Raw genomic sequence first — 15,846 nt, 5'->3', positions numbered from 1 at the left:
AATTAGTGTAATTAATTTTGTATTAGCAAGTTTAAGTTTATGGTATAGTCCACCAGATGGCATAATTTCCAACGCGTAAGAGCGTTTTCACATTTTCCGATCCGATATCGAATGTAGGATCTTACAATAGACAAGGACAAACAATACTAAAAGATACATAAGTCTATCCCTTTCGGTCATTTCAGATCACGCACACACTACTAGAAACATATTGCTAGACATGCACGCACACGAACAAAAATTATCGTCCGACATAGCTAAAACTGTCGGAAGCACTATCCGATATCGGATGTCGGAAGGTGTTCATGACAAAAAAATCTGCGGGAGGGTGCCATATCGCATGAAGTCCGTCTTTTTTGCGTTATATATCGTTTTTAGTAATAATGATTTAGTAAATTCATCAATAAACACAAAGAAGCGAATATATTTTACAATTCTTCCGACAGCCGATATCGGATTGGGCAATGTGAAAATGCTCTAACGAAGCATACATAAAGTGTAGAGGAAGAGGGCCATTTACTTTAGATTAAATTAAGGCCACTATGTGGCGTCTAGCTCAAATGGCAGTGCCTTTTGCACAATGCTTCAACTAACTCTTGACAATAGGTTACCAAAAGAATAGCGAGCGTGCAGAAACTGTAGAGGGCAGCACAGGAGACGTCAGATTATTAAATATGAATGAATGAATGAATGAATGAATGAATGAATGAATGAAATTTATTCCAGAAAATCATTTCCATATACATTATACATTTACACATTACAAAAAGAATTAAATTAAATTAAAATAAAATTAAATCAAATTAAATAACATCCTAAAATTTAAAATTTAAATAACAATAAAATTCAAATAAGGACCTGCGTCCCGGGTTACCCTGAGCCCGTCACGATAGGCTTGTGGTAGCCCCTCCAGCGCTCGTGCAGCGGGCTGGCGTCCCACTCTCTCACCGCCGACAGTAGCGTGTTGGAGGAGCCGTATATTGCCTTTCTGGCGGTGGCGCTTCTCGCGCGCAGCAGCGCGTCCCAGCCCGGCGCGCGCCCTTCCGCGAACATGGCACTCGCGCTGCACCAGCGCGGCAGGCGGAACAGCGCCCGCCACGCGTTGTTATACTGCACACGCAAGTCTCTGACCGCCGCGCAGGTGTAGTCGGACCATAGCTCCACTGTATAGACGCTTGTGCAAAAACTGAGGAACAGCTGCCTTTTTACGGTGTCGCTACATTTGGCGAATCTTCTAGCCAACATATTCGCGCGTACCGCAGTGGCTCGCCTTTGCCTTTCTACGTCCTCCAGATCTTTTAAACTAGACAATAGAATATGGCCAAGATATTTGACTTCCTGTACTCTACGCAATGGAACCCCATCAAGTAGTAGCGGAGGTATGTGTATGGGCATATGTGCCGCCTCCATAAGCATAAACTCAGACTTGTCAGGATTGTATCTCATATTGTGCTGGCCGGCGTACCTCTCGCATTCTGCGAGTAACTCCCGCATAGCTCCCACAGATGGAGCTAGTAGGACCATATCATCTGCATATGAGATGTGGTTCGCCATTGTGCCATTGATGGAGCAGCCGACCCCGGTCCTTGTCAGGGTTTGCGAAAGTCCATCCATGTAGACGCTGAAGAGTGCTGGGGACATACTGCCACCTTGCCTTACGCCACAGTTAAGCCCGCTGGCTGCGGACAGAGTTGATTTCCATCTTACGGTGTTCTTCTGTTGGGAATACCACTTCTCCAGTACCTTAATAATTGGTGTGGGCGTTTTCCGTTCCTTTAATTTATTCCACAGCAGCTGGTGGTCAACCCTGTCAAAAGCTTTGCTAAGGTCGAGAAAGCAGGCGTATACAGGCGTTTTTCTAGATTTATAGTACCCTACTATCTGCTTGAAGGCATATATAGCCGAGGTTGTTGAGACCTCACTCTTAAAGCCAAATTGGCTATCGGCACTGTACAAATACGGATCAGCGAGCCGGTGCAGCACCCTTTCCAGCAGCCTAGCTATTATATTTGCCAGAGCAATAGGGCGGTAATTACTGGCACTTGAGACATTCTTCCTTCTATTCTTACATATAGGTACAATAACAGTGTCTGTCAAGTCCTGTGGTAAATGACTGGTTTTAATAATTGCCGTGAACAGTATGGACAGCATATGCGACAGTGCGGGGCCGCCGTATCTGATGTGTTCAACTGTAAGTCCATCTAACCCGGGAGACTTCCCGCGCGTCATATGTTTGAGTGCTTTCGCGATGTCTTTTGACGTTATCGTAAGTAATATAAGGCCGTCGTCGACTTCCTCTTGGGCCTGGTACGTTACTGAAGGTTTCTGTTGGGTGAATAGCTTGCTAAAAACTTCTGCTATGTCGCCGTCGTCCGTCCGTCCATCTATATGCGAGGGGAAGCTCGATGTGGGTTTTAAAATTTTATTTACACGTTGCCAAAACTTGCCAAAATGTTTATGCTTCATTTCATTCGCAATATTATCCATTACTATTTGCTCATGCTTATTTTGACAATTACGTAATGCAGATTTGAATTGCGCTCGGCATTGTTTACGTCGCTCGGCCGCTTCACCTGTATCAGGACAACCGGCTTGGTGCCATAGACATAATGCGTGTCTAGACGCGGCATATTTTTCTGCTACATATTTACTCCAACCCGGAATTGACATGTTTTTCTTCTTGAGCGTATTCTTACGTTTGTTTGAAGCCACTCGAGATCCGTTTTGCATTATCGACACTATCTTTTTATAGCAATAATCAATATTGGTTGGTATTTCCATGTCCATTTTTTGCGCCATTAATTGATAAACACCGTTGTCGACCGCACTCGCGTATTTTTTAATTTGCGCTGCTGTACATGATTTCCAGTTCCAATGGGGTGGTTTTATATTGTGTGCATTGTTACTTGAGGTCAAGGAGTCCAACTTCAACTCGACGTATATAGGTCGGTGGTCAGTCCAGTCGACAATTAGGTCTATGGATAATGCAGTTATCGCTTCGAACACACTTTCAGTCGCTAGGCAGTGGTCGAGCCAGCTCGTAGTGTTATGCGCGTCACTGACGTATGAGTATGTGTCTCGCGGTAGTAGAAGTTTATCTACGTATTTGAGGTTGTATTCTGAACAAAACATCTCCAATTCGTGTCCAAAACGGTGCGCAGGGTCCGCGTTAAAATCCCCTAATACTAAGCAGTCGGTCGTGGATCGGTCTTCAATTATGGAGTGTATTTTGCCTAATAATTCGCAGTATTCCGGGAAGTTATCAACACTAGCCGTAGGCATATAGACCGTTATAATAAGTAAAGTGGTGGCGTCGGAGGTACTTATTTCTATAGCGCAGAGTCTCGGCGAGTCACAGTCTATCGAAACTACTTTTAGTTTGTTATTATATAATATGCCGACCCCGCCGTACGGTCTGCCGCGTAGTATTCCAACTGAGCTATCTACTGCTGACGTACCTACACTATTGTAATCGCTGTGAATAGTGTTTAAGTAATGAATATCCGTACATATATATTACATAAATATTTTAATAAATAAATATTATAGGACATTATTACACAAATTGACAAAGTCCCACAGTAAGCTCAATAAGGCTTGTGTTGAGGGTACTTACACAACGATATATATATAATATAGAAATATTTATATATACTTAAATACATAGAAAACACCCATGACTCGGAACAAATATCCATGCTCATCACACGAATACATGACCTTACCAGGATTTGAACCCGGGACCATCAGCTTCGTAGGCAGGGTCACTACCCACTAGGCCAGACCGGTCGTCATATTATTGGTTTATGCTTCCAATATCCAACGAGAAGTTTATGCTTCCAATGTAGCCCACAAGATGGCAGAACCTACTATGCACAAGAAAACGTACGAGAACGGTAGATGGCAACACTTGCTTTGGCGTGAAGTGTTAACATATATGTTTATGTTTCCGATTCAGGCCACAAGATGGCAGACCCTCCAACGCGCACGCTCCCTTTGGAAGTCAAACCAATGCCAAAGCTAATTACTGGGATAGGTTACCAAAGCTAATTACTGGGATAGGTTAGCCTCTTGAACGCCAGACGGCGAAGGAATATGCCGCGCCCCGGACGCCAGGCACACGCGATTATTTAAGCGAAACTGAACTTTATGGAGTTCCGCGAAATTTCCTATTCAATTGGCGAAGCTGTCGGCTGTAGCCGACGTTGGCGTCCTTGACAAGACTTTCCGATGACGGCCAGAGCCGACTGTGGCGGTCAATAGGTTAATAAAAAAGTTGTATGTCCTTACCAGTGTTGGCCGAACGTTAATCAGAAATAAACCATAACGGACGGTTACAGTTTACGGTTCAATTTGTAATGGTTAATGGTCAATTCTAATTAACGTTCAGCCAACATGGTCCTTACCATGTAACCGGGATCGCACTAAGATAAAGATAATCCTGAGAGTCCTGGGACTACCGGAATTTTTTTTTTGATGATCTTACCTTCTATGAGAGCATCCGACAACTTGCACAGTCCACAACGCAACTCTCCTCGGTAACTTCGAATGCTGTACTCCGGCAGCAATCATCAGACCACCCATGAACATCATATTGGTCTCCTTCATGTATGCAGCACAGGTCTTGTCTGAGTCCAGGATGCCCATGGTTGGGAAGAGGACTATGGGCAGCATGGATGTCACGGGGAGAGGCAGGAGTTCTAAGACCCAATAGGTCGCCATTATGAGGACCACGTACATGCATTTGAAAGCCTGAAATGAGAAATAGGAGTTTACAGGATTATTTACAGAGATTTTCTTAATAATTGTTTATGGAAGAATTTACTTGATGCGCCGTAGATGCGGATCCGCATGCTCTGGTGTGCGAATGGGACATCGCTATATATGTACATTAGTCTCCCTCTGGAGTGGCATAAAAATCCGGTATCAAGCCCAGGCACACAAGAATAAAGTCTATTTGCCAGTGTAATTCGAACCTTCATTGCGGCAAATAGAATTGATTTTGTATTATCTTAAAATGTAACGAAACAAAACAAATGCAACTCTGTACCAATTGAACATGATTTAAATTTCATCGAACTTAATAAGTACTATAGGAGCCTTACGGCCTATTTCGCAATGTCTAAGTAAAGTATTGGTTAGCTAATTAACAAATCTATTGACTGCCAGATAAAACTTTCTGAAAAACTTAGCACTTTATCTGCCAGTTAAGCGTATTTGAAGATTATGAAACGCTAACACTGACTTTATTCATCAGATAAGTGGTAAGTAGGTTATTCAGGACTTTACCTGGACTTTGTGAAACAGGCCATTAGTATAAGGCCTGAGTGGACGCTCATAAATTACAGTTTTCTGTAATAAATTATAATATACGCAGTTATTATATCTTCCTAAGTGGCCTGGCCTGGGTGGACGCTCGAGTTGGGCGTGCAGCGTGGCGTCGGGCTCACAAGTGATGTGAGCAGTGTGCACTAAGTGTAAGGCCTGAGTGGACGCTCGAAGCGGAGCGTTCGACGGGGCGTGCAGCGTGGCGTCGCGCTCACAAGTGATGTGAGCAGTGTGCACTAAGTGTAAGGCCTGAGTGGACGCTCGAAGCGGAGCGTTCGACGGGGCGTGCAGCGTGGCGTCAGGCCCAAGGGCGTCGCCAAGGGGGGGCTGGGAGGGGCAGCTGCCCCCCCCCTAGAGATTCTAAAAAAGTTGCCAAATATAATACAACCAAAGTCCTAAGTCTTTGAGTTGATTTGCTTGAAGTTCAAGCCTTGAACAATCATTCCCGTACGTCGAAACTCGAATGAATTCACCAATTCCACTCCTAATATTCCCAACGCTCAACTACGCTCCGCCTGGTCTACTCTATCGTTGAAGCGGAGAGGGGGAGGGGGGAAGCAACATGTAACCGCGCGGCGCCCGCGCCCCCCGCACAGCCGCCTTTGTTTTAGCGTCTGTCTCAGCGTTGCCAGATGGTCACAAAAGTCACATTTTTCGTGACTTTTCGCCTTCTTGTGTGACATGTGCGTGACTTACGATTTTGAGGCAATTTTTGTGACTTTTTAAGCTAGCCGATTTTTGGATAAGTTTAGTTTTGCAATTCGTATTATTTAAGATCGCACCCAAGTTTACTAGCCCTTGAACCCGTGTCCAGACAAGACAATTTTTCGCCAATCTGATGAAATTGTCCGATCTAATCAGGGCTATAACCGCGAAAATCGAAGTTCGTTAATTGCAGCCATTTTTCTCTGTCACTCTAATTAAGTCTTAATGATTTTGGTGTCGCGGCAGGCCCAGGCCCAGGCAAATTCAACCACTGATTATTACCGATAAAATGGAGGTCTGGACGCAAAAATACAAATTGGTGACGCTTGTTTTTGAGCATTTTTGAAGTGAAAACTTCTTTAGCGGCGCTGGGCACTTTTTGTGATGGGGAAAAAAATGTTAAACTCGCGACAGGTGACGTGACCGACAGATTCGTCAGATTGAAAATTCGTAAGACGGACACGTGACCTGATCGAAAAACTGTTACAATGTCATTGAAGCCAGTAGACCGCCGGCGCAACTTAAATATTAACGTTGTGTATTTTTAAGTTAAATAATTGTAATAGTTCTGAAGTGTTAAATTTTTAATGTAATATAAATTGTCATGTTTGTGTACGACAGCGCAATAAATGAATATTGTTTTTTACCACATAAATGATTGTACTTTTATACTGATAATTAAAGCAATTCGTGCAAAATTATTCCCTAACCATTCCAAAATATCAAAAATGCGCAACGTTATTATTCAAGTTTTCACTTCTGCCGGCACTTCCGGAGTACCCGTTGTTTTTTTTTTATTTTACAACGCTCAAATCTTCCTCGCATTGTCCCGGCATTTTGCCACGGCTCATGGGAGCCTGGGGCCCGCTTGGGGAGCTGGGGACAACTAATCTCAAGATTTGGCGTAGGCACTAGTTTTTACGAAAGCGACTGCCATCTGATCTTTCAACCCAGAGGGTAAACTAGGCCTTGGTAGAATTAGTCTGGTTTCCTCACGATGTTTTCCGTCACCGAAAAGCGACTGGTAAATATTAAATGATATTTCGTACATAAGTTCCGAAAAACTCATTGGTACGAGCCGGGGTTTGAATCCGCGACCTCCGGATTGCAAGTCGCACGCTCGTACCCCTAGGCCACCAGCGCTTTTTAGGGTTCCGTAGCCAAATGGCAAAAACGTCATAAAATTTAAACAAAACAAACATTGATATCTATGGATAGGTCTTCAAAAATGATATTGAAGTTTCAAATATCATTTTTTTTCTGAACTGAATAGTTTGCGCGAGAGACTTCCAAACTGGTAAAATGTGTGTCTCCCCCCTGTAACTTCTAAAATAAGATGAGAATGATAAAATTAAAAAAAAAATATGATGTACATTACCATGCAAACTTCCACCGCAAATTGGTTTGAATGAGATCTAGTAAGTAGTTTTTTTTAATACGTCATAAATGATAGGGAACCCTTCATGGACGAATCCGACTCGCACTTGGCCGCTTTTTTTTTCAAATATCACCACGTATCGTTTTACAGCGCTCAAATATCACCATAAAACTAACATTGGAGTATGATGCCAGGTTATTTTTAGGTTTCATGTGCTGTCGACTTTACCTACAATTCATACCTACTTTTCTCATTCATAGAGAATGAGAAAAGTATGAATTGTAGTAGGTAAAGTCAACTTGCCCCCCCCTGCGCCATCGGCTGGCGACGCCCTTACCCGACGGCCTGACTCAGGCCCACAAGCGATTTGAGCAGCGTGCACTAAGGTCACTTCTATGAGTTTGCATTTGTTTAAGATGCACGCCGCACGCCGCGCCCTGCTGCACGCCCAACTAGAGCGTCCACTCAGGCCTTACACTAAGGCCGCCCCTAAACTTTTGCGTTTGTTTAACATGCACGCCGCACGCCCCGCCCCGCTGCACGCCCAACTCGAGCGTCCACCCAGGCCAGGCCACTTAGGAAGATATAATAACTGCGTATATTATAATTTATTACAGAAAACTGTAATTTATTTCATATAATGTTGCATATGTATTCGGGGAGATATATAAGTATTTTAATTATTTAAAAAATCAGTAACGCCGAGTTTCTTGTGTAGGGTTAGAACCTGTGATAGTTTCTGACCTACCAAAGGTTCTAGAATAAAGTGTTTCACTTTCACTTTTCACTTACCGGCTCATTATTCCTAATGGGTATCGGCAACAGAAGAATAGGCGTGAGCACAATCAACAGAGACTTCCAATAGATCGACAAGAACAGCTGTATCCTCTGCTTCAACGTCGCGCTCGATCTTGGTCTGGAAAAGAAGTAGGTGGTGCCGCTGGAAAAGAAAACAATATTATAACACCTGCCACATGCTGTTAACACTGAAAAAATGTGCTGGTGAAGTGAAATCTGAAATAGTGTCTTTGGGTGATAATTAAGTATTTAATATTTAATGCTCAAGAGTCCCCGGCAAGCTCAGCCAAAGTTTACATTCTCATACAAACGGACTTTCGTTCTCATTTTAAAACTATATGTTGGATTGTAATGAGACTTAGCACATACAATGCCATGAGGTATATCTAGTCCTGTAATTAGTTTACATAGCTACAATTTATAAAAAAAAATAGAACAAAAAAATGTTTTGTATGAAAAGCTTAAATTCACTGTAATTTTTTTAACTATGATATCTGAAGCTACATAAACTAATTACAGGACTAGATATACCTTATCCTATTGTAGATACAAAGTTTCCGAGCAATCTAGCTAGTCATTTCAAAACTAGAGTGTAACTAGCAAGGCACGGAAACGCGTTAAATTTCTAAACCGTTATCATATATTTGGCGCAAAGCCTTTAAATTTCGGTTTTGGCTCGAAATAACGTTATTTTTAAACTGGTTTATACGAGAACAGTTCTTGTCAAATTAACCGGTTTAGAGCAATAAAAACCGGTTTCTTCCTATGTCGGTGTATGTTTACGTGGCACACCACCCGGCCGGTTGGCCGTTTCGTCACTCGTTGAATAAACCGGTTTTTTTTAGGTTTTATGTTATTAATCCGTTCGCATTCTTATAAAAGTTACGAGGAAAACCGAAATAAAACGGTATTTATCGGTATTTTATAAACCAGTTCCGAGCTTTGGTAACTAGTTTGTATGGAGAACTAGACGACCGGTTTGGTCTAGTGGGTAGTGACCCTGCCTACGAAGCTCATGGTCCCGGGTTCAAATCCTGGTAAGGGCATTTATTCGTGTGATGAGCATGGATATTTGTTCCTGAGTCATGGGTGTTTTCTATGTATTTAAGTATTTATAAATATTTATATATTATATATATCGGTGTCTAAATACCCTCAACACAAGCCTTATTGAGCTTACTGTGAGACTTAGTCAATTTGTGTAATAATGTCCTATAATATTTATTTATTTATTTATTATTTATAACTAAGCTGCTGGGGAACCGTAAATCGTGCGGTGTGTCATTCTGAACCTTGTCGGAATGAATGAGCATTGATATTGGGCTGTAGCCACGTGTCTGACACGTGTCTTGAGCTCTTTAGCGGTCAAAGGAGTAAAAGGTTTAAACTCTTACTTCCCGCTGATGAAATATTGAGTCAGCAAAGAGAATAAAAGGTTTGTTTTTTTTTTTTAATAATTCATCTGATTCTTCTAAAAGTTTATTATACATATTAAAATTGATTTGAATGAGTTGAACTGAGCAGAGTGCCAACATAAATATTAAATGGTACATAATTTTTTTATTATTTTTTTATAAATGAATACTTAATTAATTTACGTAATTTTTTTTTTGTATATCAAAGTCATGTAATTTATAGGTAGTAAAGTATTCTATGTCACAACTTTTTTCGTAATAAATGTAATGACCTCCTTGTTGGGTGTTCATAAACTTCGCAAAGCTTCGAGCAACACCAAAAGGGAGTCGGCATTCACACCCCTCTGCAGTAGCACATGCCCAACTGGACGGTAGCGCAGTGGTAGAAATCGAGGTGTGCAAGATTTCTCTTTGACATATGTAATTTTTTAAGTATTTTGTCAATATCACAGATACAATTTTGTATGTAGTAAGTCAGAAGTGCAACTGTGTGCATGTTTCCTTCCCACAAAAAATGGCAGAATGATTTGTATGGTTTGCTTCTGACATGTTGTCGCTCGAAGTCACCAAGGGTTACAAGAAGACATAATATGTGTGTATATTGAAATTTAAAACTGCATGCATAAATGAAAATATTATGAGAGCATGCTTTGGATGCTTGATAAAGAAAAAATACTGAGATGGTCTTTTTATTGTTGCTAAGGGTGGTAATCCATCTGTCCAATTTCTCGGTCCAATGTGTATTTGCTTCTCACATTTTGCTTAATGAGAGATTGAGACGCAATGCACATTGGACCAAGAACAGGAACACCATGCTTAGGAATTATTTTTATAGGTTTTGTTAGTAATTAGCAGGTTTACAATATTTCACATAACAAAAATTTTAATTATAATTATCTAGTTTTAGACAGGCAGCTGATGGTGGTACGTCTACATCAAAGTTCACTTAGCATGATTTCACTATTTCAATAGAGTACCAAGATTGTTTTTAAATTGATTCACACTACAAGACTTCACAACTTCTGAGGGTAATTTGTTCCAAGCATTTAGTATTTGGTTTGCAATAAAGTTGCAATGTAAAAATGCTTCACATTGCACTGAATTCACACACAGGAATTGCTGCCATATGCTTCAAAAATATGTGTAGTATTTTTTCCTGTCCAAAAATAGAATTATAGGTATTTTTAAGAATTATTAAAGTACTTTGCGCATAAAAATATATTTATACTTTTCTATGAGGTAATTGAATAATTCATGTATGTATAACACCTAATAAATGATAGGTATATTTATAGCCAAATTTATTACAGAATGATGCGCTTAATATACCTATTTACCATTATTTGTAAAAATTCCCTGTGAAAAAATCTCAAATGTAACTTAGATTAAGAGATTTATGGGTAATTTTTTAGGAGAGTTCCACTTACCGGATTTCATCATTGATGCCGTTTTCCACGTGATTCGTGGTGTCTCCTGCGTTACCGTTGGACATTTTTGCGGCTTTAGTTATCCGATGAGAAGTATTAATTTAGAAAACACGTAGAAATATCTTCGATTACATTCCCACAAACATCTGAAAAGAAAGAAAAGTGAAGGCAATTAAATTAATAGAACGACCACTTTAGTAGACCAAATCCTATTGTGGACTTTCATTACATTTTTAAACAAATAGTCCGAATTTGTGCGAACAAGCAATAACTTGTCGCAAATATTCAAATAAAACGTATGTCAAAGAGCATATAATCACTACGTTTTAAGAGACGGGACTTCCATACTAGCGAGTGGAATCCCTTTGTTTCGCAAATCATTACCAAAATGTACGACAAAGAACTGTCAAAGAACCATAGTACCAACATAAGCAATTTAAATAGTGTAGTACGCTACACGCTTGCGTTTCTTATCGATATCGATAAAATGGGGAGGGTTGAAATATAGACTCTTGTCTACAAATTTTGTACTCGAAATCAAGTTAGGATCGAGTCCACATTTAAGTTGTATGTTATATAGAGGATTGTTCTATGAGTGGACTAATACGTGGTCGAGCTTAATGTGGACTCGATTTTTTTTAGAAGACCTTGTTGTTCTTCACCACTAGGAAGGATCAAAGTAGCACTTTTTTTCCCTACTAGGAGAGATCACTTTTTTCCTCTTTTTGCATACTTCTTAGGTTAAATTATTTAATTTAATTACCATTAATTAAATTTATTTATTTATTTGTACCATAATAATTTCCTCATAGGTGATGTGAAAAGCAGTATGTAAATTTATCACGTGGTAGCAAAAATATTTTATTCCACCTATCCAATTTCTTGGTTCAATGTCATTGCGTCTCACTCTGTCATTAATCAAAATGTGAGACGCAATACACATTGGACAAAGAAATTGCATAGGTGGAATACCACCCATAGGCGTTAACACTTGAATCCCTCACTACGCTAGGATTCTATTTTAGAATACCTCGTTACACTCAGATTGTAATTATAAAATCCTTCACTATTTTTTTTTTATTTTTTTTTATTAAAAGTACTATTTTCAAAATGATCTGCAGATACATGTTTCAATAAATGTAACTTTTCTATGGGAAGATGTATCAGGTCTTCGTTCACAACAAATTTAACCCACTGCCTGCATCTGAAAACATACAGCCTTGGTTATGTACAGTTTATATTCCAAGTGTTTGCTAATGAGATGATCAACTGATTATTTAGCGCTAATATGCATCTATAAATCAAATCAAATAGATGATAGATAATTTTCCACTGAAAATCTTCGACGAATTAATTTTGTGTCATATTGCATGCAATTTCTCAGGAAATTTCACATATTTTATTTAATTACTTACACTGATATACAAATAAACATACAATTATCGATAGTTTTAGTACATCCCTAGTTCACAACTAAAAATAATATCAAATATCAAATTTTCGATGTGTTTAAAGCTTGCTGCACCAAAATAAGGTCAAAAGTATCTAAAGCAATACGTACCGGTCTTCATCCAAGGGAAATTTCGCCATAAAATCCCTTTTTTCGTGATTTTCTTGAGTGGCTCGCTTGCCACATATTTCACACTTAGTAAACCGTTTTCTCGGTGGCATTGTAACAAACTCGTTCTTTACTCTGATCACGGTTCACTATTTTCGATATTTTCACTAAATAATAAAGAAATTGCACGAAATACCCGAACAAAACATTGAAGCCTTCATAACAAACAAAACAATTAGGCTGACAGTTGACTTGATGTAAACTTGACAGAATAAATAGCACTGACGTTTTATTTTTCTTCGTTGGCAAAGATTTGCGAAACAAGTTCCATACAAAACTTATTTTGTTCCTAGTTGCGTCAGCCTGACGTATGTAATCACAACTTCATATTCAGGCATGGTATATTTTTATCTGTCAAAAGCATGTCAAAAATAACAAAAAAAAATACGCTTGTTTGTTATGTTGGCAATCTGCAATACGTTTTGTGCATTGTGAGAGGGCATACCAAATATATTTATTTTTAAAACTAGCGAAGGCAACAATATGTAAAATACTGACGTAAAAATATAAAATGAATAATATAGTTTCGCAAGCCATTTCCGTCAGTGGAAAAAGTTGGCAAATTTGAATAATGAATGCACGAGGGGACGGTCTTCAATTCAAAATTTAAATTTCGCGCTTTTTTTCTATTGACAATGTGGGTTTGCCAGAGTATATATTTCATACTGCATAAACGAAACGCTATATGCGTGGCTGTTCATAAAGTTAGCTTGAATTGTATATGATTATCAAAACGTATATGGTTTTGCTTTATATATGGTTATATTAAAATTAATTAACACACATAAAGACATGACGCGCAAAGTATCAATCGTAATCTGTAATATGACTACTTTATTTCAGTAATTATAAATATTACGAAATGAATTTCAAACCGTAGGGGCAATAGCAGTCCCCACTAGACTCACGCAGTAGTGCCACAACTTTACACACAAACGTAAACGTCAAATCTAAGTGACAATTGAGGAAAATTGATTTTATTTATTTATTTTATTGGTTATTTTATTTGGTTTATTGGTGGTATAATGAAAACAATATAATTTCTTGTTATTTTAACGCTACTTACGGAGCTTTAAATACAGTGCAGTATAAAAAATAGTGTTTTATTAAGTGTCAATGCTATGGGGAAACAAATTAAGTCCGACGCGGAAGGTAAGTCACTTATTTGACATATTTTCATTTTGTTACATCTTTTTACCTCAATGCCGGTTTATTTACGTATAGCGATTTCAGTGAATACACTTTTTAGCCAGAGCGGTTATTGTACACGGATCTTCTTCAGTACAAAAGTCTCAGTAGTCATATTTCTAGGTTATGTTAAGTCCGGTACAAGCCCGATGGGCGATATTGCGTTAAGAAGTTTAATAACAAATAAAACCCGTTATCTACGAACATACAGGTCCCTAAAAACTGCATAAAACTAGGCGTTATTATCATAAGTTATTATTTGACTCGAAGGTTAATGCCACTAGACATAACAAAACGTAATGAATGTCTATCTAAAGAGGTCATTAAACTTGAGAATGCTGTGCAGAGCTAGGCCTGACTGTAAGCCCGCTAAATTCTAGAACCTTAAGGCTCACTCTCTTTGTAGTCTCATCATGTCTATGAATGAAACGCATCCATTCTTAAAAAAAAAATAGATAAAAACAAAAGAAAGAAAAGGATCCTGACCAAATACTACTCCCAGAAGATGTGGTATCAGCACAAAATGTGAACCAGTTTAAAAATAAATTAGACAAGCATATTACATCTACTACTCGTTCATGATAACTATCTTTATGAATATTGGATACAGGTCACATCAGTTGTCAAACTGCCTGCCTGTATATGAAATAAATAAATAAAATACTTAGTCATTTTTTTTTTCATTTTTTAGACTATAATTTTCAGCACAATCAAGGTTTGAACCTACGATTGTCCACTACACACACAGTGGTGGATTTGCAGTGTCTGCCGCCCTAAGCTCCAGGCTCCAGGCTCCAGGCCCCGTTCTCAGCACCAACCATAGAGGTCGACTGAAGAGTGCCACCCCTAATATCTCGCCGCTCTAAGCCCAGGCTTACTTGGACTTAGGATAAATCTGCCACTGTGCACACATAAGAAAGGTTAAAGGACCACTGAAGATATTTGTGGCTCTTTGAGATTGCTAAAATTGGTTATTTCTACTATGAAGGGCTCTAATTTGCCAACTGTTGCTCTATGTCATTACAACCTACTACATCAGAGGCTTTGTGAGTTGTAGACCTGGTGTAAAAAAAAAATACTATGCCTTTCAATTTCCTTAATAGTATAGTCAAGTTAACAAAAAGTATGGAAGTAAGTCGTGTAGTCGTGCTTTTTTTGGATTCGTTAGATGGCGCAACTAGATTATTTCCCCCGAGTTGCACCGTTTCTATTATGTACGGAAGACCGTTAAATTTTAGGTATAAACTATAAAGTGCCGTAATTTTGGAGTAAATTAAAAGCTATTGGGTTCAAGCTAAGTAGTGTATAGAGAACACCTTGGTGCATAGTACATCTTAATTAAAAAGATGTGCAATGTATGATACCCTAAAAAAATTTTTTTTTTCGATTGCGGCTCGAGGATAAGTCAGTCGGTTGGTGCAATCTCAAGTTAAGCTTTTTAAAGCATTATAAACATTCAGTTAACTTTGCACGCCTGGGCAAATTATGGAACATGTATTTTTAATTATTTTGTACATTGTGCTTCGGGGGAAATTAAGAGAGACGTGAAAATTTTAAAAACGGTACTTATCTAAAGACACTACATTTGCACTAAATAAAAAATAGATTTTTTTCACCGGAAGTTTGTCAAAAAGTAAATAGAATTAATCGCAACGAACTGCAAGCGAAGGTGGTTGGCAGCACGTGGCGCGGGGCGCGCGGGGCGGGGAGATAGCGCAGCGCGCAGCTAGGGTTTGCAATATCCGACAATTTTTCGGATCCGGATACATAGAAATAGGATATCAAGAACGACTGTCAAACTTCAAAAGTGCGACCAAAAATGAAATGCAAGTTTGTTACAACAATTAATAATCTATCGGTGTTTGACCGCTTTATCGACTACTTATTCAAATGTGTTTGATTGTATAAAAAAATGATATACGAGTAGGTATGAAGGCGCTTCCCTTAGGGTCATATAGGGCCCAAAAGTGCCTTTGATGAAACCAGCAC

The 15,846-nt window shown here is 39.1% G+C and overlaps 2 protein-coding genes across 3 annotated transcripts in view; one reads left to right on the top strand and one right to left on the bottom strand.

Annotated features, from left to right (window-relative positions):
* Positions 1-15,846, bottom strand: part of LOC133528947 (protein I'm not dead yet) — a 75,991-nt gene that overhangs the window by 16,275 nt on the left and 43,870 nt on the right. Inside the window, exons 2-4 of one of the 2 annotated variants that reach the window (XM_061866465.1) lie at positions 11,052-11,197; positions 8,204-8,351; positions 4,487-4,752 (exon numbers count right to left, since the gene is read on the bottom strand). In XM_061866465.1, coding sequence (XP_061722449.1) covers positions 4,487-4,752; positions 8,204-8,351; positions 11,052-11,116 — 479 coding nt within the window. In that variant the 5' untranslated portion in view covers positions 11,117-11,197. The remainder of the gene's footprint in view (positions 1-4,486; positions 4,753-8,203; positions 8,352-11,051; positions 11,198-15,846) is intronic. The other variant, XM_061866466.1, reaches the window with a different exon arrangement.
* Positions 13,585-15,846, top strand: part of LOC133528952 (GPI transamidase component PIG-S) — a 91,174-nt gene continuing 88,912 nt past the window's right edge. Inside the window, exons 1-2 of the mRNA XM_061866475.1 lie at positions 13,585-13,645; positions 13,694-13,821. Coding sequence (XP_061722459.1) covers positions 13,791-13,821 — 31 coding nt within the window. The 5' untranslated portion in view covers positions 13,585-13,645; positions 13,694-13,790. The remainder of the gene's footprint in view (positions 13,646-13,693; positions 13,822-15,846) is intronic.

This window comes from Cydia pomonella, chromosome 20 (assembly GCF_033807575.1).
Source record: "Cydia pomonella isolate Wapato2018A chromosome 20, ilCydPomo1, whole genome shotgun sequence".
Taxonomy (NCBI): Eukaryota; Metazoa; Arthropoda; class Insecta; order Lepidoptera; family Tortricidae; genus Cydia; species Cydia pomonella.
Note: the sequence above shows the minus strand (reverse complement) of the source record. Positions and strands in the feature narration are given on the sequence as shown.